At 39.9% G+C, this 26,223-nt stretch overlaps 2 protein-coding genes across 3 annotated transcripts in view; one reads left to right on the top strand and one right to left on the bottom strand.

The window, feature by feature from the left end:
- The window catches only part of LOC116252214 (probable anion transporter 6, chloroplastic), a 48,317-nt gene extending 35,914 nt beyond the window's left edge, over positions 1–12,403 (top strand). Inside the window, exons 11-16 of one of the 2 annotated variants that reach the window (XM_050077497.1) lie at positions 7,220–7,256; positions 10,715–10,810; positions 11,261–11,402; positions 11,497–11,549; positions 11,629–11,715; positions 11,812–12,403. In XM_050077497.1, coding sequence (XP_049933454.1) covers positions 7,220–7,256; positions 10,715–10,810; positions 11,261–11,402; positions 11,497–11,549; positions 11,629–11,715; positions 11,812–11,913 — 517 coding nt within the window. In that variant the 3' untranslated portion in view covers positions 11,914–12,403. The remainder of the gene's footprint in view (positions 1–7,219; positions 7,257–10,714; positions 10,811–11,260; positions 11,403–11,496; positions 11,550–11,628; positions 11,716–11,811) is intronic. The other variant, XM_031626335.2, reaches the window with a different exon arrangement.
- Positions 12,404–20,693: 8,290 nt separating this feature from the next.
- LOC116252237 (heparanase-like protein 3) lies at positions 20,694–24,299 on the bottom strand. Its single transcript, XM_031626371.2, has 10 exons — positions 23,896–24,299; positions 23,414–23,808; positions 23,290–23,326; positions 23,023–23,206; positions 22,747–22,895; positions 22,416–22,649; positions 22,129–22,318; positions 21,853–21,978; positions 21,576–21,675; positions 20,694–21,204 (listed from the first exon to the last, which is right to left on the bottom strand). Exons 2-10 carry the CDS (start codon positions 23,648–23,650, stop codon positions 20,854–20,856), a joined length of 1,608 nt encoding a protein of 535 aa, XP_031482231.1. The 5' UTR covers positions 23,651–23,808; positions 23,896–24,299; the 3' UTR covers positions 20,694–20,853.
- Between the last annotated feature and the right edge of the window lie 1,924 nt (positions 24,300–26,223).

Genomic DNA, 26,223 nt, shown 5'->3' with positions numbered 1-26,223 from the left:
GGAACTCCCATGGCTGGAGTCAATATGCATAACTTGACGACGTTGTTCCTCAGATTCCACCCGGGCATACACCTCCTCAATCCCAGGAATCTCGTCACAATTGAGAATTTGGCTCCTAATGGATTCAAATTCATCGCGTAAGCCTCCAAGGAAAATAAAAGTCCGGTCCATCTATTCTTTGTCCCAGTACAGGGCATGATCAGAACCACAATGCCAGTCATCATTCACATGGTAGTCTAGTTCCTCCCATTTAGTCTTCAGGGCTGCAAAGAAAGAAGCTACAGACAAGTCACCCTGTTTAAGAGAGTAGATGCTACGTTTGATTTGGTACGTACACAATACTCTCTTCTTACGCCCATACATCCGCGCAAGCACAGTCTACATGTCGTATGCAGTCGATTTACGCAAGATCAGAGGCTGAATATCTGCGGAAACAGAACTAATGATCCATACTTTCACCTGACTATCTTCCAACGCCCAAGTCGCCCATCGCGGATCCGTTTTTGAAGGTGCAGGTTTCTCCCCAGTAATATAGGGCAGGCGACCACGACTGGTTATCTCGATTTCTAGGGCAGCAGACCAAGAGAGATAGTTGTCCTTGTTCAGCCGGATGGAGGTGACTTGAACAGGCAGGTTCTCGCTCTTGGTATTGCTGCCCGTATCTAGGGCATCATCGATCTTGGGAGTCATCGCTTCGGCCATCATAATCACCAAAGAGAAGCAATACCCAGCACCAGAGACGACAGACAAGAGGCAGCGGAGGCGGAAGAATTACTGGCGGTGATAGCAGTGACGGCGGCGACGCAGGAAGGGCGACGGCGTCAGCAATGACGGCGGCGACAACGACGATGACGTCGGCGACGCAGGAAAGGTGACGGCGCACGCCGGCGACGCAGGAAAGGCGACGGCGCACGCCGGCGACGCAGGAAAGACGACGGCGCTGGAAATGACGCCGGCGACGGCACTGGAACTGGCGGCGGCGGTGGCGGGAGACGAGCAGCGGCAGAAACGATGGAAACGCACGATCACAGAGCAAAAACCCACACACGGTGGCTCTGATACCATGTAGAAATATGCAACGGAAGAGAGGAAAAGAGAAGAAACACGCGATATACGTGGAAAACCTCAAGAAGAGGTGAAAAACCATGGAGAAGCTCTGACCTAGGGGCAAAACCGCAACCCTAGGAGAGAGAATTATATTCCACTTAATCAACAACACAACACTAAGTGGGATTATAAGGGGGAAACCCGCCTAGGGTACCGAGCCACTCTCGGTTCCCTTACACAAGATATTCTAACAGATATGAATTAGTAGAAGGCCATACTGTAGTCGCTGGCACTACTATGATTTGATGATGATGCCATGTGGACCATTAGAAATGTCCGAAGTATATGACTAACCGAATAGCAATAGATTCTGTGAGAAAGCTGGGGTAAGCAAACGGATTCAAGAGATTTGGAACTACATTCTGTACTAAAACATCATATATGTTGAGTTATTCATTTTGTTGTAAAACCTAAGGCTCAAATTTTGTTAACTTACTTTGTGCAAGAAGCAGATTGGGTAAAAGAAAATGATTTGAACCTAAAACTTAAAAGTTTCAGCTGCTCTTGACACATTATCTACGTTGCCCTTTTCTGAACATCTAAACCATATGTTATGAATGATAAATCTTAGAAAGGATTATGTTTTGATTAACCTCGAAATCTGCCCTAACTCCTCTTTATATAGACTAGAGGAGAGTGAGAAGATACAAGAGAACCATCTAAAGGAAATGTTATTACAAAAGTACCCTCTTAAACCTAAAACTGAATATAAACACATCTTAACACTCCCCCTCAAGTTGGAGCGTATATGTCAAATAGGCTCAACTTGGAACAGCAGCTTTGGAATGGTCCCCTTGCAAGAGCCTTAGTAAAGATATCAGCCGTTTGCCCTGTAGTTGAAATGTGTGAGGTACTTACAAACCCCTTTTGAATCATGTCTCTGGCATAGTGACAATCTACTTCAACATGCTTGGTTCTTTCATGAAAAGCCGGATTATTAGCAATAAACAGTGCAGCTTTGTTATCACATAACAATTGCATAGGAAGAGGCACTTCGACAGTAAGATCCAACATCAGGGATCTAACCCACATAACTTCAGCAGTACCCTGAGCCATAGCTCTATACTCAGATTCTGCACTTGATCTGGCAACCACTGTTTGCTTCTTACTCTTCCATGTAACCAAGTTGGATCCAATAAACACACAAAATCCAGTGGTGGATTTTCTGTCCGAGGGGCATCCCGCATAGTCGGCATCAACATACACAGATATAGTGAGTGAGGTACCATTCTGAAAGAAGAGTCCCGTTCCTGGTGAATTCTTTAGATACCTAAGAATCATCATAGCAGCATCCCAATGAACTTTCTTGGGCTTATCCATAAATTGACTCACTCTGCTAACAGCATAGGCAATGTCAGGTCGAGTAACAGTGATGTATAGGAGCTTCCCAACAATCCCTCTATACTGTCTCGCATCAACATCTTCAGTATCATCATCATACAAGCGGGTATTGATATCCATAGGCGTGGATGCAGGTCGACACCCCAGCATCCCTGTCTCTTGCAAAACATCAGTAACGTATTTCCTTTGGCACATGATAAGGCCCTTTCGATTTCTGGCAAACTCAATACCGAGGAAATAACGTAGTTCACCAAGGTCCTTGGTGACAAAGTGTTGTCCAAGGACATCCTTGATGTTGGAAATCCCCTGATCATCATCCCCTGTAACAATGATATCATCAACATAGACAAGAACTATCACTGTACCTGTAGAAGTCTTCTTGACAAAGAGGGAATGATCTGTCGAAGAACGTCTGAAGCCCTCATTCTCAATATTCTCTGACAATTTCTGAAACCAAGCTCGAGGACTCTGTTTCAGACCATAAATCGCCTTTCGCAATCTGCACACTTTCTGACACTCCCCCTCAGCAACAAACCCTGGTGGTTGCTGCATATACACTTCTTCATGTAAGTCACCATAGAGAAAGGTATTTTTGACATCAAGCTGTGATAGGGACCAATTCTTGCTGACAGCCACAGCAAGGAGAATCCGTAAAGAAGCATGTCGTGCCACAGGAGAGAAGGTATCATAATAATCAACCCCATAAGTTTGGGTATAGCCTTTAGCAACCAGACGAGCCTTATATCTGTCAATGCTGCCATCCGCTCTGTATTTGATAGTAAAGACCCATCTGCAACCAACAATGGCTGCATCAGCTGAAGGAGTAACAAGTGTCCAGGTGCCTCTAGACTGAAGAGCATCCATCTCTTCTTGCATAGCTGCGGCCCATTTTGGATCAGAGAGAGCATCCATGGGAGTCTGTGGAAGAGCAATAGCCGACAGCCCCTTGACAAACTGTCGGTACATAGGAGTGAGTCTATCCATGGATAAATGACCAGAGATAGGATGCAAAGTGCAACTGCGTTTGCCTTTCCTTTGAGCAATGGGCATATCAAGTTCATTAGGAGCATGAACATGCTCGTGACATTCTCCTATGTCATCATTACATAAAGAATTGTCAGCAGAGTTTGTGTCAGGAATTACCTTGGGCGTGCTGGGTGAAGGCACAGGTGCACAGTGAGCAGGCGCAACAGGTTTAGTACGACGTTGGTAGACAGCCCCAAAACGTGAATCAACTGGTTTTGGACAACTCATGAGAGGTAGAGGAAGATGGACTTCATCATTCAATTCAGGCGCCCTTAATTGAGTTCCATTTGGGGAGAAGAAAGAGGTTGACTCAAAGAATGTAACATCAGCACTCACATAATACCGACGAGTAGAAGGATCATAACATCGATATCCCTTTTGAGTGCGGGAATAACCAACAAAGATCGTTTTGATGGCCCGAGGAGACAACTTATCTCGCCCAGGACCAAGCAACTGAACAAAGGCAACACATCCAAAAACACGAGGTGGAACAGAAAACAAGTCTCTGTCAGGAAAGAGGACAGAGATAGGAATAAGGTTTCCCAACACAGATGACAGCATACGATTAATAAGATAGCATGCTGTGAGAACAGCATCTCCCCAGTAAGAATGGGGAACATGGCTATGTATGATAATGGTTCTGGCAACATCAAGAATATGACGGTGTTTCCTTTCAGCAACCCCATTTTGTTGGGAGGTATAGGCACAAGAGGTTTGGTGGATGATACCCTTATCCCTGAAAAATTGTTCTAAAGAGGAAGCACAGAACTCAAGAGCATTGTCAGAGCGCACAATTTTGACACAAGTATCAAACTGAGTCAGAATTTCATTGATAAAATTTTTGATTACATGACCCACTTCAGATTTATTCTTCATAAGAAAAACCCAACTAACACGACTGTGGTCATCGACAGCAACATGATAATATCGATGACCTTGAAGATCAGGTGTACGACTCGGGCCCCAAACATCAAAATGAAGTAACTCAAATACAGAATGGCTACTTCTACTGGGCTGCGGAGGAAAGGATGACCGATGGTGTTTGCCCAACTGACAAGACTCACATTGAAAAGAAGACTTAGGAGACAGCTGAGGAAGAACATGAAGCAGTTTCTGAAACGGTAGATGTCCAAAACGTAAATGCCAAGTATAAGCCGAGGATGAGGATGACCCTAAAGAGGTAGACCCAGCAAAGGGAAAGAGATGCACTAGCCTGTAAAGACCTCCCTGTTCACGGCCACTGCCAATCACCCTGCCCGTCAGTATATCCTGAAACACAAGAGAATAGGAGTCAAATATCGCACGACAGTTTAAATCTCTGGTAATCTGACTGATAGACAGTAGGCTATGTGGGAATTCTGGTGCATGAAGAACATGTTGCAACGGCAATGATGAAGTAAGTTGGACCTCTCCATGTCCAACAACTGGAGAATATTTGCCATCTGCTAGAATAACCGAGCGACCAGGTGGAGTAGGGACATAAGAAGTAAACTGTGCCTTGTCTCCACAGAGATGTGTCGATGCACCCGAATCAATGAGCCAATCTGTAGTGTCAGTAGCAGGAGTATAGTCAGAATACATACCAGATGAAGACGCACTGGCAGCAGTAGTGATAGTAGAGGTGGTCGGATCAGGAGCTTGTTGAGTTCTATCTCCAATCAAGTTTCTCAACTGAGAGATAATATCATCTACACGTAACTCACTAGAGGAGACAGTATGCTGAGTCTTAGGCTGCTCTGGAGAATCAGTAAATACAGTCTGATTTGCAACAGCTGGACGACCATGTTTCTGCCAACACTTATCCACAGTGTGACCAATGCGATGACAAAACTGACATACTGGGCGCGAAGTCGTATTGCCACGACCACGGCATCCTCGTCCTCTGGCAAAGAGGGACCCACCTCTGCCACGAGTAGCAAGCATAGCAGAAATGGTATCAAGAACAGTCGACGCAGGGATTGGAATTCTGCTTAGCCTACTATAAGCCTCATCAATAGGAGGAATCGAGGGACTAGTAAGCATCTGATTCTTTGCTGATTCATAAACAGAGTCTAATCCAGAGAGAAATACCCCTACCATAAGCATATCTCTATATGCCTTTTGTTGTTCACACTTACATGCAGGAAAGTAGCTATTTAGTCTCTCAAACATGGACTTGAGACTAGAATAATAAGTATGAAGAGGTCGACCATCTTGTCGCATCTGATGAATATCATGATGAAGCTGCATAATTCTTGTTTCATTCCTTGCTTGTGAATAGGTGGCTACAAGGGAATCCCACATATCCTTTGCACTTTCCTTATGCAAGACTTCATTTGCAATGTCTTGAGAAAGAGTACCAACAATCCATACCATAACCAACGAATTATCTTTAAACCAAGTAGTATATTTTCCTACCTTCTGTACGGGCTCGGGCTCCAATATGAGATGTTCCTTCTCATGAGCGATCAAGGTTCTTTTTACTTGCATGGCCCACATCTCGTAATTACCCCCATCCATTTTGGTGATAATGCTGGAAAATGGGGAACTCTTCATCTCTCCCGACGATACAAAGGAAGAGGTATTAGCTCCACTGCTAATTTCAGACATCTTTCAACACAAAGGAGGACAGACAAAAAAAAAATACAATCACATATGTAAAGACAACATGCTGATCATCAAGCAATATGCAGTCAAACGCACGAAGTAATCCATAAGTCTGATCGGCTGGAAGAGGCAACAACAGAGCTGACAACGCTGATCAGACACAAGCCGACGAAGAAGAACGAAGAGAGAGATACCAGAGACGACAGCGAAGACGCTGAGAAGAAGATCAGCGTGCAGAGCAGCGGCGGAGCAGCGGTGGAGCAGCAGTGAAGAAAAAAGGACACGGCGGCGGCGGGCGACTCTGCGAGACGAGCGCAGACGACGCTGCGGGAGGTGAGTGCAGGCAGAGACGGCGACTCTGCGAGACGAGCGCAGGCGAGCGGCGGGAGACGAGTGCAGACAGCGGCGGGCGGAATGGCAGCGGCGAGCGAGATGGCAGCTGACGCCGATCAGGCGGCGGGTGGCGCCGCTCAATCGGCGACGACGCGCTGAGGAGGAGGAGGCGGCTGGAGCTCTGATACCATGATAAATCTTAGAAAGGATTATGTTTTGATTAACCTCGAAATCTGCCCTAACTCCTCTTTATATAAACTAGAGGAGAGTGAGAAGATACAAGAGAACCATCTAAAGGAAATGTTATTACAAAAGTACCCTCTTAAACCTAAAACTGAATATAAACACATCTTAACAATGAATTCTTAATAGCAGATACATCCATGTGTGTGTCTGCAAGTGTGCACACATGCGTATGTATGTGTTTGTATCTGCTTTGCTTGATGAATGATGACATTTTCTGTACTTTAAAATAATCTCTTTTGAAAGAGATCATGCAGCCATAATTTGCATGACTCTCAACCTGATGGAACCCTTGCTGTCTAAAAATCCCCTTTCCCTTGTTTCTTCACATTTTGCATTTCTCCTTCAAACTATGTATTGCAAGCTTACATACATAATCCATAAAGAAGAAAATTGAGCTTCTTGGTATGTGCATATGAGAATGCATAGTCAATAGAATGATTGCTTTGCTGCAAATCCTAATCCAGACTGGTTAAAAGGTAAGGGTACACTTTGTCTTTGTGGTTGCTCTTTCAGTGTCTGCCATGCACTTCATTTTTTTTCTGTTTTCTTTGTAAGCTAAAATATTTTTATGGTAATGCAGTGAAGAGCTGAGCCTAAACCTCACAGAGGCAGCTTGGGTATGTTGCTGTTCTTTTGTTTATTTGTGCATAAGCTTGAGTACATTTGTTTGTCTCTTCTCCCTGCATCTCCCTGGATTACAACTGTTTGTTTGTCATCTCTTAGTTGAAGAAATTCCTCAGCTATTCAGATACCTTCTGTTACGTGCAGCCAAGGGAGAGGAGAGAAGAGAACGAGAGAGAGAGAGAGAAAGAGAGAGAGGGAGAACTTTCTATCGTATTGACTAAAGCTGCCCTAATCTCATGTTAAATGAGAATTAGGGTAAAGTAACAAATTACAAAAGAGGTCCATAAATAAAACCCTTATTTATAAAGAGCTCTTCCTAAACTCTTAAATATTCAAAATACCACCTAACACATATTATTCAACACCTTCTAACTTCTAAGTTAAATTGTGGCAGTTGGACACTGAAATACAAATTATGATCAAGTCTTGTCTTATGCATAGGACACCTAGAATTTGAACTCCAGTAATCCTATTTAAAATAGAGTATGTCCATGAAATCTGTTTTGGGTTCCAAAAGCTGTGGTTTCACAAATTTTAGATATGGAGAGGACATATTCAACCTTAACACTAATGGAAATATGGATAGTGCACATTTTTAAAGTTCACTCTTGGTTTTTTTTTATGTTCGTAAAAGGTCACAACTGTCCTTTTATTGTAATCCGTTATAATTCTCTTACTGTTATAACTTCTGTGCAGGGCAGTTTTGTACTTTACTGTCTTTAATAATGTTTAAAACTTTAAACTAGGGTTCCACGTCCTACTAGAGTGTCTTTTTTTTTGAGTTTTTCTTCTTTTGTATCTTTTGTTGCTGCCGCTACTACACTAGCAGCTTGGAAGATAATGAAGTCTAGCCTCTTGGATTCAAGATTTTGGCTAGTTGTTGGTTCTGGGTTTGAAGTTCGAACACACATCTGTTTCACTAATGATAAGTTTGATTGATGGAATCAATTGTCCATGGTACAGAAATCCTGGGTAACTGATTCAAGGTGGTAAGTATCCAGAAAGAATTTATCCAGGGTGTATCATGTACGTATTGACCTGAAATTAGTTATCCAAGATCCCTTTTTGTTTGATTGCTTGGATGATGTTATCCAGGATATTATATAAATCTAAGTAGTGTTATGTCTTTGCTTGACTTGGGATTGAAGAGCCATTTCTGATCAACATCCTACCAAGTCAAAACTCCAATCCCAGTTGTTGGATTGAGATCTTCCTAGCTCATCAGTCTGCTCTATGTCAATAATGAACTCAGTAACTTTCATTGATTTCAATATTTGAAAATCTCTATCAGCATTACCCTGTGGAGAACTGTCATTACATGAAAACTCTTGCCTGAGATAATATTCAAGGCTTTATCACAAAATCCTCAACTTGCAAAGTGAACAGAATCCATGCTGAATACCTCTGTTTAGGCTAACAGGCTTCTAATTGGTAAAACTCTTTTCAGGTTATGTCAATTGCTCTCTTCTTTCCTCATCGACATGCAGATTATTCAGCAGCAATCTGACAGAAAGATTGCAGTTACTAAATTTTCTAACAATAAACCACAGAAAGGCCTGGGTATAGCTGTAGCTAGTATCAATGCGGACTCAAATTCCTCTCATTTTTATCTTAGATGTTTAAACTTGTATGGTTAACTCCACATGAACCAGTAAGTACATAATTTCATCACCTTTACAAATTCAGCGGCTGGTACCTTGTCTCCATTGCTTAGTCAACCTTCCTCCAGCTTCTCATATGCTTTATTGATCTTTCCCTGCTTCTCACAATGAATTGTTGAAATACATAGAAAGTGGATTTAATACGTCAGTTAATGGCAAATTTCAAGTTTCAGATGTATCAGAAAATTCAGCAACTTACGTTCTAATATTATTGTGTAGTGGATGTTTAAGGGTTTCCTGCACATTATGCATTCATGAAAGTTGTGAAGGAGATGGCTTCTGAGAGTTTTTAAAGGAAATTAACTAAAATTCTCTACATAGTCTCCTTAATCATCCCCTTAGGATTGTTGCTTGTTGCAATAGACTTTGAGAAAGAGTGAAAATTGTATTCCATAACCCTAGTCCTATGTTAATATAGGAACAAGGTAACGATGAAGAAGCTTTACAGAATATGTCCACCCAGTAATTAGACATAATAAAAAAAGGCTTATAAAAGTAACACTTAACTTCTACCATCCTAAACTATTTACTAAAAGAGTGTCTACGGTATAACTATTATTACTAGCATAGTTCTTGCTCCAACTCAGTAGATTACTAGATTATATAATATTTTATTTATATATGTTATATATGTGATCTGCTATACTATCTGGTGTATACACACACACACACACACACATACATAAATACATACATACATACATACATACATGCATGCATACCTACATACATACGTGTACGTACAGACATACATATATATAAGATGATTAAAATAAAAATAAAAAATCTGTTGCTAAAAGCACTGTGAATCATTGCTAGAAATACCATGAAATATATATATATATATATATATATATATATATATGTGAAACAGATGTAAAAAGAAGCATGAATAGCCAAGTAGGGAAAGTGACCTGTTGCTGCCTCGCCATTGCCAGTAGCCAGTGACCCAAATATAGAGAATAGAGATTAAAAATTTAGCTCTTGAAAACAAACCGTCTGCGGTGGTCAGTGGTCAGTTGCTGCCTCATCCTTGTCATCACTTGCCACTCACCCAAAGACAAAGATTAAAAAATTTAAAACCTGAAAACCAACTGTGGCCAGGGTCGGTTGTTGCTTCACCCACACCATTGTCAGTTGCCAATTGCTGCGCGTCCTCATTGTTGCTGCCTTGCTGGTTGCCAAAAGTAGACAGAGATGAGGAGGAGGCCACCAGTGATCAACAGGTGAGGGCATCAGGCTAAAAATTGGATCCTAAAAGAGTCTTCATTCCTCAATTTTTTAGCCTTTTGTGCACTTTGACTGCACTAGACTCGATGTTTACTCAAGTTGAGTGTGAATCTGCTTGGACAGAAAACGGTGTGTGCAGTTAGCCACATTGAACTCAGTGCCCAGTGGTGTGGTCAGCCGCACTTCACTCATGTGGCCTGAGTGCAGTGCTGCACTCAAGCTAGACCAGAGTCATGTTGATGCGAGTGTGACAGATTTTTTCCCGTGTCTATATTTACATGGACCACTATTCTAAAGTAGTAACACACCATAATGTTGTTCATGATAGATAACATGAACTTGAAAGGTTTAGTCTTTTAGATTACTTTCTGCCCCTTGTCCATCAACATCTCGGTCTTATGTGTTCATATTTCAGCAGTTCCTGAAATTAAGTCTCTTTTATGCTTAACAATTTAAACACCTAATTGCTCAGTATGCTCTATTTTTGTGCAGTTACACAAATAAGTCAATTTTATTCTCTTTTGGTACTCAACTGATCAGGTTGTTTCTTCATGAGCCAGGTGTCTCTCCTCCCTCCACTTGCTTCCATTGCTGTTACCAGCATTGCAGCAACATTTGCAGACACACTTATATCAAATGGAGTCGAGACTACTGTGGTAAGACTGTAGCTCTTAATTTATATTAATTTCGCCTCCAGTCTTCTATGCTGCATTATCAATATGATTGTCTAGTTGAAAAAAGTTTATCAAGACAGTTAGTAGAGCTCTGCATGTAAGACCCAAAATTAGTTATTTATTTATTTATTATTTGTCTGTTCATGCTTCAATAGTTTATACATGATGCTCTTTGATAATTGTTTCATACACAGAAATTTATGCACTTAGCTTCCTTTCTCCCCTAAGCATGTCTAGAGCAATTAGTAAGTTTTTATGTGTAACTCTGCCTCCTGAGGCAAGAAAAGAAAGCATTTGAAATTGAAGTTTTCCAAACTATGAGACAATCCCATCTATGAAAATCAATAGTTTAAGATGCACTATCTAGCAGTTTTGTAAAATTGCATCCACAACACCCCTCACTATTAATGATTTCTACCTTCCTTTATGCAGGTCCGAAAGATCTGTCAGACAATTGCTTTCATTTGTCCAGCCCTCTCCATGAGTGTTGCTTCCATGGATTTAGGAATGTCACCATGGGAAATTGTAGCTTTTCTTACTGCCGGTTTGTCTCTTTCAAGTTTTGCATTGTCAGGTACTTTTCAATCATAAATGCAGCAGAAAGTTTGAGTTGCGGTGTCGTGCTCCTGCCACTTGAAACACTGATAGTATGCCTCTTTTGTATGCAGGACTATACTGCACTCATCAGGACATATCTCCTGAATATGCAAGCATACTTCTAGTAAGTCTATGTTCATGCGTCTCGAGAAAACAAAAAAATGAAAATATGATAATGACTATTTCCTTCTTTTCTTTTACAGGGGATAACAAATACTGTAGGAGCTGTTCCTGGAATTGTTGGTGTTGCCCTTGCTGGATACCTTATTGACCAAACTCACTCTTGGAGTGTATGTCTACCATCAACTTCTATAATTACATTTCAATTGATTTCAGTCTTTACTTTCATGGCTCTAATACTTTTATCCTTTTCTTCATATTGTAAGGTGGCTCTATTTTTACCATCTATCTTCTTTTACTTGACCGGTGCGGCTGTGTGGGTAGCCTTTGCTAGCAGCAAGCCCCAGACATTTGTCAAGGGTGATTAAGCGCCTTGAAAATACTCTGCTTTCCAATGAGGATTTTAACCTTTTTTGTATTATATCATTCTTTTTTTCCAACAGCTGCACATTGATGCAGCATTATTCTTAGAAAGCAATATTTTAAAGGCTTTCCCATCAAGGGAAGGTGTGCATAATGTTGTAAAGCCTATTGTAAATTCATAGAATAAAAAAGAAATCGCAGCACGTAGGTTGTTCCTAGTTTGATCTTATGTTACTTGTGGTCCTTAATCAGTGGTTGGGAAGAACTCCTCGCATTTCGACAAGTGACAAGGCATCAACATCTTTTTTGTCGAGGTGGTGACCTGCAAGTAGTATGCAGGTTCATATCCCGTTTCTCTACCTTTCTTTTGTTAATTGTAATGTAACATTGTTGATCTCAAAGAACTGGTTTCTGGGATTACCTTGTACTCTACTTATACTAAATGCAACTTTGTGCGCCAATGACATGATATTTTCACCTGTAATTAGTGCCAAAAAAGGTTGCCCAATATACTATGACGATCAGCCTAACCATGAAGTGATGCAAAATGAGAAAAAATTTCACACATGAAACTTTAAGTTAAATGTTTTCTCCAGCTTGGGCTGCAGTCATCTGTTATTATTAGCTGATTATTCTCATCAGCTATTTTTCATGAAGGCAGCGTGTCAATGTAATTTCTTTAGCCAGTGATGAGTGATCAAGTTTTCTACAGCCGTTATCAATTAGAAGACCATTAGGATATTGGTGAATTTAGGGCTGTCCACGAGTCCGCTCGGCTAAGCATGAGCCAAGTTCAGCTGGGTGGGTTGGCATGATCATTAGGATAACTTTTCACTTGTGAAAAAAAACAGAAGTATTTTTAACACTTTTTTTCTCCACAAGCTTACTTGAGTTTAACCGAGTTGTAGGTCAAGTTTGACTCATTAAATTAAATGTGTTCGTTTTCCTACTTGAACTCGACTCGATTAAGAGTGGAGTTCAAGTTGAACTTTACCAGGCAAGTTAGAGTCGAGCCCAAGTTGGTTCGACTCATTGAATAGCCTTATTGGTGATAATATGTGTCATCTGAATGAGGATTCAATCTGCCGATGATCAACAGTCGTGATGCATGCCAATGATTTTCATGTGTATTTAGGTCTGCTTGTTGAAGGGACAAGCAAAACTTTGGGGTATGAGGATGACTTCTTGGTAATTATGCAATTTGTGGATATAATGACAAAAGAATACTTGGTTATTTTAATGAACCATCCAAAATTTCTGCCATGGAATCTATTAGGCCAACCACACAATGTTATTCTAAGATTTTCAACATTGTTGAAGGCAGTAATTGTTTTCTCCTGGTCCATCTAGAGCATACTTTTCCAAAATCAAGTCAGTTTTGCTTTCATTTTTAATGATGATTTTGATTGTTGAAAGTTAACATGAAAGAACAATTGGTCAAGATGCATCTTTATTCTTATATATAATGTACTTCAGGGGTGAGTAGGATGAATATTTTATCTTACCACTGGAAAGAGAGCTCAAGCTTTCACTCAACCCTTTGCCCTTTTATCTACTTTGGTGCCTCAAGTGTTGCACCCTCCCTGCTTCAACTTGCGCATCAGTGTTGCAGCACAAAGAGTTGATGCTTGAAAATTTGAAACGAGAACTAGCTGCCTCCCAACCTTCATCCTAATCATTGCACCAATCCTCTCAGGGACTACATATAATGTACTTTGGGATTACATATAATGTACTTTGGGAGGATGTATCAGTTGCCATCCTTAGCAACTAACAACTTTTTGCCAAGCTGTATTCAAGCCAGAGTGGACATACTACCTTCAAGTGAATAATCAACTTTACTGAAAATTGGCATGAACAATGACGGTTTGCACATGCTAAGAATGCAAACTTCAGGGTTGTCTGGATATTGCAATTTGGCATCCTCATATAGGTCCGGATATGAGCATCAGAATATTAACTTAATGCAATAAGACTATTTTCTTCTCTACCTTGCAGTAATGACCCCTGAAGGTAATCCTTCCAACAGATTGACATTTCACGCCGTAGTAGAAGATTCACTTCAATAAACAAGGAAAAATCACAAAAGTGTGATACTTATGCTTATACTTCATCTATGACATTTCTTCTGCTGGTAAGCGTACTTCAATAGGCACTTGTACGCAATCCTGATTGAGAAAATGGTTTCTTGTAAGTAACACTGACTGAGAAAATTATTACTATCCATATGTGCTAGTCAGTTCACAATCAAGTCCCTGAGGGGTTGGTGCAATGGTTGGGTGGGCATCTGATAGGGTCCAGTCTCTATTTTGAATTAATGAGGCGTTAACTCTATGTGCTGCAAAGGGGTGGTCATCGATATGCAAGTTAAAGCACCGTAGGATCGGCACTTTGAGGCACCAAAAGCAATGCCATATGCTCTAAGGCGACAAGGGGTTGAATGAGAGCTTTAGTTCTTTTCTAGAGAGTAGGATGAAATACTTCTTCTACTCATCGAGAGTTCATAGTAAAGCAAACTTTTAATCTGAAGCAACCAAATGCATCAATTACATTTTCCATGTATAAGATGACTAAGCTTTCCTTATACATATTCCAGTTAGTGTGAGCAAATCGTCTGGAGTAAAATGAGTTCCTAACTACCTTAGAATGGTCCGCTCATACAATTTCACCAGAACAAGTCATCTTCTTTGTGACACAGTTTTGAATATTCCAAGTGCATCTATATATAGCTTGTTTCACTGAAAATATCTTCAGGCATATGCGAAAACCAAACATTCTGAATATTCCAAGTGCATCTATATATAGCTGGTTTCACTGAAAATATCTTCAGGCGTATGCGAAAACCAAACAACTCTTTTGGATGTCATAGTAGTAAACAGTAAACATCAATAAATGAGTTGAAGCATGTGTAGACGAAAGACCAATGAGGGTGGACAACCAAAGGAGTGAAGAAAGTAGGATGGTGGTTAATCGGGCTAACTTTTCTATAATCACGACTTAGAGAAGTCATAATATACGTAAGGCTTACAAAGTACGTAAATTAAGTTGTAGAAATCAAGTGGGCTAGTGTTTAATCAAGTTAACCATTGGTTCACAAAATAGCTATAAAGTTAATTTTACAAATATTAGAAGAAAAATTTTATATGTAGCACTTGAAATTAAGTATTACATAGTGGAAAATGAGTATAACCATTCTTATTTTTTAACTTTCCTCTCGTTCCTAGGATAGAACAATGTCTTCCATGTGAAATATGAAACTCAGAAATTACCGTGTTTACACATGTAAATGAGTCGGATCTGGATCTGGGATTACTACGTATGAAACGCTAGAAAAAAAGGTAAAACCATCTGACCAAACCTGAGCCATATATAAGCCCCACATGTTAGAAAATCTGTTCTCTTCCCGAGTAAGAATGTGTCCTTTGGCATCACATAAAGGTAGTTTTTCTTCAGGCTGCATGCCCTAAACGTGGTTGTGGGTCATTTCACTTTATAACCCAACCCAAAACAGTTGGGATCCAGTAAAAACTTGTTTACAAGACTAACTTATGTGCAAGATTATGTATAACTGATCTTTGCATCTCAACATTTTATCATTTTAACTAAATTCAACTCTATAGATCTGACCTGTATGGTTAATTTAATAAGAACCTATATCTAAAATGCTAGAATTTGAAACAACGATAAAGATTTTACAGCATTGCAAAGACCAATAGCCACTGAAACTGCGTCATAGAAAATGTGATTTAAAGAATGAATCATGTAAATCACATCTCAACTTAGAGGAATCAGTTTCCAAAGGGCACCTGTACATAGCCTTGTACAGAAGCTTTTACTGTATTAAATCACGTCCAACTTCTTATTGTCACTTACCTTAACCCTTATTTAAGGGAGAATTAGGGTAAAAAGCAAAATTACAATGTAAACAAAAAAGTTATGGGAAATAATTAAAGAACTATCAAGTTCTTTAATATTCTAAAAATCACCTCAACGTCAACAATTTTCTTTTTTCTTTTTACTTGAAATCGACTCGTTTAAGAGTGGAGTTCGAGTCGAACTTTACAGGCAAGTTCGAGTCGAACCTAAGTTGGTTCAACTCATTGAATAGCCCTGTTGGTGATAATATGTTTCAGCTGAATGAGGATTCAATCTGCCGATGATCAACAGTCATGATGCATGGCACTATTTTTCAAGTGTATTTAGGTTTACTTGTTGAAGGGACAAGCAAAACTTTGGGGTATGAGGGTGACTTCTTGCTAATTATGCAATTTGTGGATATAATGACAAAAGAATACTTGGTTATTTTAATGAACCATCCGGAAATTTCTACCATGGAATCTATTAGGCCAACCACGCAATGTTATTCTAAGATTTTCAACATTGATGAAGGCAGTAAAAGTTTTCTCCTGGTCCATCTCGAGCACACTTTTCTAAAATTTAGTCAATTTTGCTTTCCTTTTTACATGAGTAAAAAACTTTTAATTCCACATATAAAGGTGAGTAGGATGAGTATGAGTAGCTCCCAGTCAACCCTTTATTCCTTTAGAGTATAAGGTCAGCTTCAGTGCCTCGGGTGTTGCACCCTCCCCGTTTCAACTTGTGCAACTGTGTTTTCTTTTGCAGCACAGAAAGTTGATGCTTGAAAATTCGAAACGATAACTACTTGCATACCAACCTTACCAACTCTCTCGGGGATTACATATAATGTACTTTGGGAGGATGTATCAGTTGCCATCCTCAAGAAATAACAATTTTTTGCCAAGCTGTATTCAAGCCAGAGTGGACATACTACGACATACTACCTTCAAGTGAATAATCAACTTTACTGAAAATTGGCATGAACACAATGATGGTTTGCACATGCTAAGAATACAAACTTGAGGGTTGTCTTGATATTGCAATTTGGCATCCTCGTATCAAGTCCGGATATGAGCATCAGTAGATTAACTTAATGCAGTAAGACTATTTTCTCCACTACCTTGCAGTAATGACCCGTGAAAATAATCCTTTCAACGGATTTACATGTCATGCCGTAGTAGAAGAATCATTTTAATAAACAAGTAAAAATCATAAAAGTGTGATACTCATGCTCATACTTCATCTATGACAAGGCAATTGTATGCAACCCTGATTGAGAAAATGGTTGCTTGTAAGTAACCCCGACAGAGAAAATGATTACTATTCATATGTGCTAGTGAGTTCAGAATCTAAGTCCGTGAGGGGGTTGGTGAAATGGTTGGGTGGGGGTCTGATAGGTGTCCAGTCACTATTTTGAATTTTTGAGGCGTCAACTCTATGTGTTGCAAAAGTCACCGATATGCAAGTTGAAGTGCCGTAAGATCGGCTCGTAGGATCGGCTCTTGAGGCACTGAAAGCAATGCCATGTACGTTAAGGCGACAAGGGGTTGAATGGGAGGAAATACTTCTTCTTCTCATCGAGAGTTCATGGCAAAGCAAACTTTTAATCTGAAGCAACCAAATGCGTCAATTACCTTTTCCATGTATAAGATGACTAGGCTTTTCTTATACACATTCCAGTTAGTGTGAGCAAATTGTTGACTAGTGTTTAATTTACGTCAACTCACGTAAATTAAGATGTAGAAATCAAGTGGGCTAGTGTTTAATCAAGTTGACCATTGGTACACAGAAGAGCTATAAAGTTACTTTTACAAATATTAGAAAAAAAATTTTATATGTAGCACTTAAAATTAAGTATTACATAGTGGTGTCTTACTTTTACTCATTTCCTCTCGTTCCTAAGATAGAACAGTCTTCCATGTGAAATATGAAACTCAGAAACTATCATGTTTACACATGTAAATGAGTCGGATCTGGATCTGGGATGACTAAGTAGGAAACGCTAGAGAAAAGGGTAAAACCATCTGACCAAACCTGAGCCATATATAAGCCCCACATGCTAGAAAATCTGTTCTCTTCTCGAGTAAGAATGTGTCCTTTGGCATGGTCAGCGTCACATAAAGGTAGTTTTTTTTTTCAGACTGCATGCCCTGAACGTGGTTGTGGGTCATTTCACTTTATAACCCAACCCAAAACAGTGGGGATCCAGTAAAAACTTGTTTACAAGACTAACTTATGTGCAAGATTATGTTATGTATAACTGACCTTTGCATCTCAACATTTTATCATTTTAACTAAATTAAACTCTATAGATCTGACCTGTATGGTTAATTTAATAAGAGCCTATTTCTAAAATGCTGGAATTTGAAATAACGATAAAGATTTTACAGCATTGCAAAGATCAATAGCCACTGAAAACTGCATCATAGAAAATGTGACTTAAAGAATGAATCATGTAAATCACATCTCAACTTAGAGGAATCAGTTTCCAAAGGGCACCTGTGCATAGCCTTGTACAGAAGCTTTTACTGTATCTGGATCTCGACAGCTCAAGTAAAAAGCAAGCAGATGCCGACTCCTTCCAGGAGAAAATGACAGGCTTAATTTAATCAAAGATTTTGCAATCCTGACAGATGTTTCGTGGCCTTGAAGCTTCATCTCTAAATCGTTGCTTGGGAGCTAAGAAGTCCCAGCAGAATGCACCACTGTGGAAAACAAGTTTGCTTAGTTCATACTGTTGTAGACAATGAACTTTCCTCTTTGCTTTGGTTTGTGGTGCAACTTTTTCATCTTCTCTGCACTGTGGTTGCTTTTGTGATCATCACCTGTTGCGGCGTAGTTGCATCAATATGTGACTATTCTTGAGCCCCTTCCACATATGCTATGTTACTTTGAGTTGCCCTATCGACTTGAATCCTGTCATCATTTCATGAATCGCTGTACTTCCTGTGGGGTTTCCACTTTTTGGGTAGGGTTGAGTTGTGAATGTACAGGTAGGGATGTCAATTGATGGAGATCAGACCAATCGTTCCAAAAAATCAGATATGAAACACAAAATTAATATTAAATTAAGAAATCAGATAGATTTTGGATTTAAAAAATGACATTTGATCGAATTCAGATTCAAATATACATAAATATCTTATCAAGTTTGGATTCAGATTGGATTAGTTTTAAATAAATATCCTATATCCAATGCTCTAACATTTTGAAAATCAGCCGGATTTGGTTTAAAATTCAGGTTCTGAATCAGATTCGGATGTAAATGCAAAAATTGGATTTGGGTCGGATTCGGATGGTAAAATGGATTTCTGACTAAGATTCAGGGATGACTTTTCTTCATTCAGATTCAAATCCAAATTCAAAACCAATTATCTGATATCTGAAAAAGCAGGTACGGTTCAGAGTATATCTGATTCGCTACCATCCCCATATACAGGCAAGTCCCAAACCAAGTGGGGTTGAACCAAGTAGTCGAAGATTGAAATGGAAAAAAAAGAGAGGAAGCCTTAGTGCCAGTTTGTTTCAAACATTTTCTTGTCAAACGTACCATTTTTCCAATAAAATAACAAATTTTCTTGGTTGGGTACGACAAAACGCAGGAACACGAAAATGGATGTGGGCCTGAAACCCAAAGTTTAAGCGTGATGTCGTCCTGATGAGAAAATGTGAGTCCATGTTTCTTCATGTGGTTGCAGTTTGACATTAAAATTTTGATCCTAACAAAATCTTTTGTCTATTGGCCATACAGATTGAAATAAAAGAAGCCTTCAATGGAAAAACTGTTAACCAATGTTTATTTATCCTAGTCAGCCCTCCCCACCTTTTCCGTTCCAGTGGACAGGGGAAGCCATGATCATGCAGCCCATGACTTTACATCCTTGGTGGCTGAAAGAGACCTTCTTTACAGCACGAACTCGTGAATCAATGAGGTAGTTTTACGCTGTTATGTTAACCTACAAAAAAAAAAGAAACTAAGTAACACGTTTTGGTCATAGTTTTTATCACTAATGAACTTTGTCGAAAAGCGTATCAAATCACCTGATTACCATGGTCTTGTTTTATTGAGGACAGCAGAACCCAAACTTACCAGACATTGATCATGAAGTTCAGATGCTCAAGAGAGTTTTACTGAAAGGACATTTCTTACAGACTAGTATGCACTAGAGGACAGCATCAAATGGATCTACACATGAGCGGACCCTTCGAGGAGGTTTTGGCATATTCGGAACATGGTGTTGCTATTTTGAAGTCCCTTGTAAATCAGATTCTTACTTTGGTATCTTTTTCTCATTTCACATTTGTATCATGGAGAAGATGTTCAATGCTTCAATTCGTTTGCAAGCTCACACACAAATATGAATTTCACCTGTTCATGCAGGCACTCACTTTCCAATGAGGATAGCTACCTCTCATGTGGCTAACAGAAAAGAAAAGATCACATCAAAACCACAGTTTAGGGAGGTTTGTTTCCACGGGTCCTAGAGTGACAGTCATTCTGGGATGTACAAGCTGTGCTGAGAATGGTGCAATAAGAAAAAGGACAGGCATTTCCGAACGTAATATTCAAAAGAATTGCTATGACACACTTGGTCTATTGGAATTGAACAAATTTGTTCCAATCATTTGTGAGCGTTCTACTCAAGGGAGTATAGAATGTGTGTTGTGTTGAGTGTCAACTTGCTTCAGACTAGACAGAGAAGATAATTAGGGGAGGGCTTCAGATGGAGGTAGAGGAAGGCAGAAGAGAGTGGTTGCTTCAAACTGAAACATTCATTCTGTTCCAGTTTATGCAGAGAAAAAGGTGCTCTAACATGACGTACAAATCTATGTTAATATTTCTGAATTTTCTTGTTGGCCCTGCTTTCTCACTTTAATCGATTTGCCTTCGCGGCTTTGTTTATCAAATAGAGTATTCCACTGCATATAAACATTCCAACAAAATCTAGATTGCATTATTTCATGCGTGGGAAACTTCCCCATGCGATTCTTCTACATGGTCTTGCAGCAATCAAGTTCCAAGAAAAATTACAGAATGATGTGGCAGTTCTTTGAACTGCAAATATGAATAATTATATCAAGGCATCTTAGATCCTACAAGGATAGGGATCAATGTAGGGTATGCGAGCAAATACAATTGAGAAAGGAACAATACTTATGGGCTCTCTTTCACTGACAATTATTGGGTTAAATGCGGGTATTCTTCCACTCTGGCTTACGTCAAGTGCCTTGCCATTTAGCAACACAGTGTGGCTATGCAGGTTTCCATCCTTTGCAGTTAAATGGTATTCCTCTCTGGTCTGTCCACCTTTCCTCCAAGCTCCAGGCATTCTGCCAACTTCTGTGACTTCAGCCGTCTGTTTGTAAGATTCAGATGTAACAACAGCCTGAACAGTGGTGTTGCTGCTGAGATTGATTAAAAGAAGTGTGATTCCCCTCTGCATATTATCACCATAAAATTAACATTTATAGGCAAAACATTCAAAAACACCAAGAAGAAAGAATTAATGATATGTTGGGCGTGATATGCCCTGACGTACAGGCCCGAAACGACCTGGTTTCTGGCCTTTCAGATGATAAAACGAATAAATTCAGCAGATACGGGAGACCAGGAAGTCTCTCCCACTGCTGTAAGGTACAAACTACAAAGTAAGCTCTTTTGTTGATTTCTGGAATGGCTTGTCATCGAAAGACCAACAGAAATGGCGATGCCTTGCCATTTATTAGTGCTCCTATACACATTCGATCTCAATGACCAACTGTAAGAATGTTCTCTTGACATTAGTTTTTATCAAGAGAGATTTCTTACAAAGTTTTTAGCGCAATGTGCGTATGCTCTGATGCTGCTTGTCCCAGAGAATGTGGTCGACAGCACAACTCTCCCCATCAATCGGTGCCAAAGAAGAGCGCTGCAATGATAAAAGAAAATCACCAATCTTAACACCTTGATGGCAAAAATTTAAGCTTTGGCACACAGGCAATCGCAAATCCACCAAATCTCAGTGGGTAACTGATGAGCTTAAATTGAATTCTCAATCCAATAAAAATTGATTGATGATAAAAATGCTTGAGCAGTTAGTATGGACCTGTAATAATCAGGATTTGGTTGAAAAGTAGTTGTGTTGAGTAATCCATAGTTTCCACCAATTAAGCTCTGTCTGCAGTAAGCCTTTGTATCAAACTTTGAAGACATGCCCAGCTGATCCAAGTACCTGCAAACAAGGGACTAATAATTCAATCCAACAGGATCAACTCAGTACAGTCATCTCTCAGAAATCAAAATCTGAAACATCTCAAGAAGCCAATTGTAACGTTTTTAGAGAAGCTGTCTACTATAGGGTTGCAGGGTGTACAAAGATTACCAGAAACTGAACACAAACGAATTTGTGACAAGATTGCGACCACTGTTGTATGCTCCACCAGCCTCACCAACCCATGCTCTGGTAGAAGTTGAAGCACTTCTTAGTATGCCCTGGAGATCACTGAAAACCTTTGCCTCCCCATCCAAGTAGGCGGGATCTAGGATCTTCTCAATCAGATGTTCATCAACGCCTGAACAGAAGAACAAATTCCTCAAGCTCATGGTCAAACTTACATCAGATTTCGACAAAGTAAACATGCATCTGACAACGGTCTCCTACCCATTTACCTGGACCAAGATTATAAATATGATGTGTAATCACATCCATCAGGTTCCGCTTAGATTTGATGATGAGTTCCTGATACCAGGCAGCATCAAAGAAACCGCCAGGCGCTATCACTAATGGCTTCACTCTGGAGCCCCTGTAAAGATTGTGTATCATATTATGAAGTGAAGCAACATCAGATGCGTATTGATCAGCTCCAATGCTTGCACCGATCCCCCTTCCACTCAGTTCGTTTCCTGTAATTCATGAATGAATACCATAAACCCGCTGGATTCAGCAAAATCGGAAAACCTTAATTTTGTAAACTCTAATCTGCAATGCTCAGTGCCTCACCAAGCTCCCAACCGTGGATTCTGTAGCGGTGATCTATAGTGTAACGAATGAGTGCCTCGGCATTCGATGAATTCCAAGGTCCTCCCACTGATCCATCCTTCAATGTCACTCTCCCATTCAGCGCATTCAGTCCAAAGATAACCGTCGCCCTGAAGTAACACAACAAAGTTTATTCCTTTAGAACAGCAGGGAACAAAGTAGCTCCAAGGATCAGTTTTGAGGCCTAATTAACAATTACGATGGCTGAAAGGCGTTCTACCACCAGCTGCAACTCACCTGGTTCTCTGGAAGAACTTGTTAAGTTGGTCCCATCTAGCCATCGGCAGACAGCCTTGGCTGAAGCCAAACATCTCAGAAGCATTCACGACGAAAGAATTGCAGGATTTCCCGGACGCCCCTACATCATATATTACCTTGTCTTGCAACGTGCCTCCCAATCGAATCTTCAGCGGCCAGAACGCTGAAATCTCATTAAGAATAGAGGCAGAAAATCAATATAGCAGAACAAGAACCACTGAACCCACCACCGAGAAGAAAACTGACCTCTGACAGCATTCACCAGAATGGTGTTATTAAGATCCTAAACAAGTAGAACAAAAAATCGTCAGTATCAGAACTCACTGAACAAAGCGAAGGACCAAGTTTTCTGAAAAAGAAAGAGCATTACTAGATTGAGAAGTGAAGCATGACCCCAACTACAGGTCCCATAATCACATTTCTCAGGAGGCCACCAATCCAAGGTCGCACATATGAAGTTTGCATCTGTTTTAGCGATACCAACACTTCCATTGATGAACACGGTGCCTCTAACTACAACAGGCGGCGAGCTCCCTCCGCCACCATCGACAAAGTGGCCAACAAGCCCAACCACAATGATCAAGCACCAACAGAAGCTCGAATCCATCGTCTTCTCACCAATGAGATATTCCACCCAAGTCAGGGCTCAATTTAAAGGGAAGAGACAGCTTGCGGACATCCCAGCGGCATCGAGATGGAAACAGAGCGGCCAGCCACAGCAACGTTACTGGGACAAGGGAAACGGCCAAATGGGCAGCAGACTACCTGATAAAGAATGGCAAGAAAGGTGGGTCAGTTAGGTTCTCTGTACTGTATAAAAAGGGGGCAGCTTAAAAAACTCAATGAAGTTACCTAGGCAAGTGGGAGCCGAGAACAACCACCCCTTTTCACTTTGCAAGTAAAGGAGGAAGAAAAAGGATGCAAAAAAAGGATGAAAAGTCGGACTCCATGGCGGTCATCATCATGGGATTGTTTTAAATGGTGTTGCAGATCGTTACAGGTTACATCGAATGGGCAGAGCTTGCAGGATTTGACGGCCTGACAACTGCAGAGTAGTTATACTTGACTGATGCTGTAACAATAATAATAAATAACACAGACAGCAAGGAATGGGTATCCTGGAAGACAATGGGAGGCTCTGAATTCCAGCATGGCGCGGCAGAAATATCTGCAACTCTTGAGCAGCACCTTCTGAATCTGACGCAGCTTTCTTCATGCTGGTGAACGGAGAGGAGGTCGTCGGGTGGCAGTGAAGATCATCTATACGCAGTTACAATGTCTCAACAAGGACGGACTCCGCAAACATGAATGTGCTTTTTTATTTTTTATTTTTGGTTTTTATTATTGACAAATCTCCAACTGTGCTTTTGAAACTCTTCCTTTTAAATGAAGAAAAAATGTATAAAAAATAAATTTTTGAAACTCTTCCTTTTAAATGAAGAAAAAATGTATAAAAAATAAATTTAATCTTATCCACCAGACTCCTGACCAAAAATTTTAGTTTTCAAGAAGTGGGTAATCTTCTGATCATGAAGTAAATCTCAGGTTAAGAGAGAGAGAGAGAGAGTGGGATCGTTTTCACATTTTTTGTTATTTATAAAATATTATTAACAGTTTTAATTTTAAAAGGACTAGAGATTAAGGTGTAAGTCCAGTATATAATTTGGGATAGTAGGAAGGAAAGCAATCAGTTATCATCTACAAACTCTAAACACAAAAAAATTGTTCACATTTTTAATATATTTGCAAAAGCCCAACTAAGTTTTTGGAAATTATGTTTCAAGTGTGTATAGCTCAAATGTGTTTAGCATCGTAACAATCCGATCACTCCTAGGCTCGAGCTCCTGGTTCGTGGATCCCAACTCGCTCCCTATCAGTTTCAGTTTCAACTTCAAAAAGATTAAGAACCAGGACAATCATCTCATTAATAACCCCTCTTATAAACTCTTGAATATTTCTCATAATTTTCAATATGAAACTAAATTTTTGGGGTGTTACACTTTCTCTATATAAAGGTAAAATTATTACCCAAAAAGGTTCTCTAACAAAAATTACCAAAACACGCTTTTAGTAAAAGTTGACTGAATCTGTTTCCCATGCTATGTTGGCAGTATAACATGGGAGAGCCTCCTCAAAATAGAAGTTTTTCAGAAAATATATCTCAACTTATCGCCGGTTTGATGAATTGTGTGGAAAACATTTGATTTAAAAGGAAAGCTGATAATTCAGCTGTGGAAAGAGATGCGTATGGGCAAGGCTAGCATAAAGGTAGCCTCGGCTGGCCAAGGCTCCACAAGGCCCTGGTTTCTTTCAAACAACCTGAATTCAGGTTACTTGGTTATTGGGCTCGATCCGACAATCAATTTTATGTCTGTCACGAACCCAGTTTGATGTCTGTTCATATTTAAACGTTCATATTTAAACCCTGAAGAAGTTTTAAGGGAGTCATCATGCCAAGAGTTTATAAGTGAGTCCGCTGCTATATATATATATATATATATATATATATATATATATTTATATTGACTCGGGCCGACCTGGCCATGCAGCCCAATTGTCAAATAACCTTAAAGGAGGCCAGATATCAAGTATCGGGCCTATTGTTTACCTTTTTGTGTGGGCTCTTTCAGAAATTTGTTTTTTCCCTCTGAGTGGCAGGTTAAGCGTATCAATGAGGATGACGTCTTACCAACTTTTTTTGAAGTCCTATTTTTTTATTTTAATATTTAACAAAAGAAAATTAGAAAAATTAGCTGCGTGTCGTGTTTAAAAGTGGAACTCAATAGTGGGTAGGTGATTGGAGAAGGTCCACTGGAGAAATCTTGACTTTGTCCCTGGCATGTTTGCTGCCAATGTCTTTCATCTATCTTTTTCAAAAAAAAAAAAATCATTTTTTTTTTATTAGTCAATTTGATTTTATTTTTGGATTTTTAAAATCAATTTTAAATATTTTATGTCAATTCACGATTGCACTCATCTAAGTTGTTGAATCGGACAATTCATAAAGGAGCAGCAGCAGCAGCAGCTTCACCAGTTGGATTAAAGTTTGGATTCTCTGGCCAAATGATTCTTCGTATGCATGGCCAACGAAGAATTTATTGAGAGTGCTGTTCATGGATTTGTTGAGAGTGCTGTTCATGGATTCTCTGGCTAAATGATTCTTCACCAGTTTGAATTTAT

The sequence above is a fragment of the Nymphaea colorata genome, chromosome 4 (genome assembly GCF_008831285.2).
Source record: "Nymphaea colorata isolate Beijing-Zhang1983 chromosome 4, ASM883128v2, whole genome shotgun sequence".
Lineage (NCBI taxonomy): Eukaryota > Viridiplantae > Streptophyta > Magnoliopsida > Nymphaeales > Nymphaeaceae > Nymphaea > Nymphaea colorata.
Note: the sequence above shows the minus strand (reverse complement) of the source record. Positions and strands in the feature narration are given on the sequence as shown.